Source organism: Perkinsus marinus (genome assembly GCF_000006405.1).
Source record: "Perkinsus marinus ATCC 50983 genomic scaffold scf_1104296940668, whole genome shotgun sequence".
NCBI classification, from domain to species: Eukaryota; Perkinsozoa; order Perkinsida; family Perkinsidae; genus Perkinsus; species Perkinsus marinus.
Genome location: NW_003212777.1, coordinates 1 through 1,310, shown reverse-complemented (window position 1 = coordinate 1,310; position 1,310 = coordinate 1). Strand labels below are relative to the sequence as shown.

The 1,310-nt window shown below is 50.7% G+C and overlaps 1 protein-coding gene across 1 annotated transcript; it reads left to right on the top strand.

Moving 5' to 3' along the window:
- Positions 1 to 294: 294 nt before the first annotated feature.
- Pmar_PMAR002558 (hypothetical protein) lies at positions 295 to 525 on the top strand (the record flags this gene model as incomplete). Its single annotated transcript, XM_002782014.1, has 1 exon — positions 295 to 525. A coding segment is annotated over one exon (231 nt), but the record flags the coding sequence as incomplete, so codon positions are not given.
- Positions 526 to 1,310: the final 785 nt, after the last annotated feature.

The window sequence follows — 1,310 nt, the reverse complement described above, 5'->3', positions numbered from 1 at the left end:
GCGTAAATTGCACCGAATTTTGGAGTCCGAAACAAGTCATCTGGCTCAGGCTGCTCCGCGAGTTCTTCGGATCGTCGTAGCCATGCAGAAGGAGAAGCCGCAATCAACATCAACAATAAGACCGCTGACGTCGACTCTCCGCCAGAGATGGTTCTGCTAGATGACTCTTCTCCTCAGAAATGCGTCTCGAAACGGCGCAGGTTAGGAAGTCCCTCCTCATTAGCGCGCCCTGAAGTCAAGGTTGCTCCGGCAGGGAGAGTGAACGCGACTCTTCAACGGAGCCCTTTCGTACCTATGGCAACTGCCGCTACCACAAACTACTTCCTGATGCGGTTCGCCGAGTTCTCCATGGCTCAGCATTGGAATACCACTGCTATTCTAAGCAATCCAGACTTCCACGATACCATATCATGCATACGCCCTGGTGTCGGAAGACCTTGTACCTCTAAGTCAAAGGCCATTGTATCCCAGCAAGAAGAGAAGATAGAGTCTCAGGTCCAAGCTCGGCTCGAATCTTGTGAGAAGGTGACCTTCCTCATGCAGTGGTGGTCGGCAGAGAATCAGGAAAAGAGGCTCCTCATCATCACAGTCCGTGACGTGATTACTGGGGATACATTCCCTTGGAGAGGACGAGTGCTTCGTGACTGCTCCGAATCGTCGGCCGCGGAATTCTTCGAGGAGGTGTGTGTGGATTGCGCCTCAAAATGTAACATGTTTTTCGTTGCTTCATGCGCGAATGCCAATTTGTACAGGTCCATACAAGCTAACTAGCATCGTTACCGACGGTCGAGCTACTTCAGTCGATATCCGCAAGGTTGTCAATAGCTCCCTGGCAACTCCCTGGCAACTCCCGACTCCCTGGCTATTTTTCCTTCCGCCAGCCACCCTGAGATCGCAACAATCAGGAGCTTTATTGCAGTATTCATGCACATGTGGTCCCTGATATCACTCACGGTATGTGGAAAAATTGTATGCAACCGCCCCAATTCTTGCCACCCTCATTTTAGGAAGCGGAGGAGTTGTATGCAATAGGGGGTTGTATACAAGTTGAGTAGGAAGTTGACTGTTGAGCAATGCTCAATAGGCGTTGAGTCGGGAGATTTAGCATTGTTGGACTCATCCGCAGCATGATCGATCAGTTTCTCCGAGAGCCTTCTCAACACGCCGTTGACAACACCGAAGGTTATTGAGTCACTCAAGTTGAGTGGGGGGTTTTTACTTGACATGCAATGACCCGGGAAGCGGGACACATCAAAACGGTCTAGCACCATCACTGTCAGTGATTCACTGATGGTCGATCGCTCTAATCG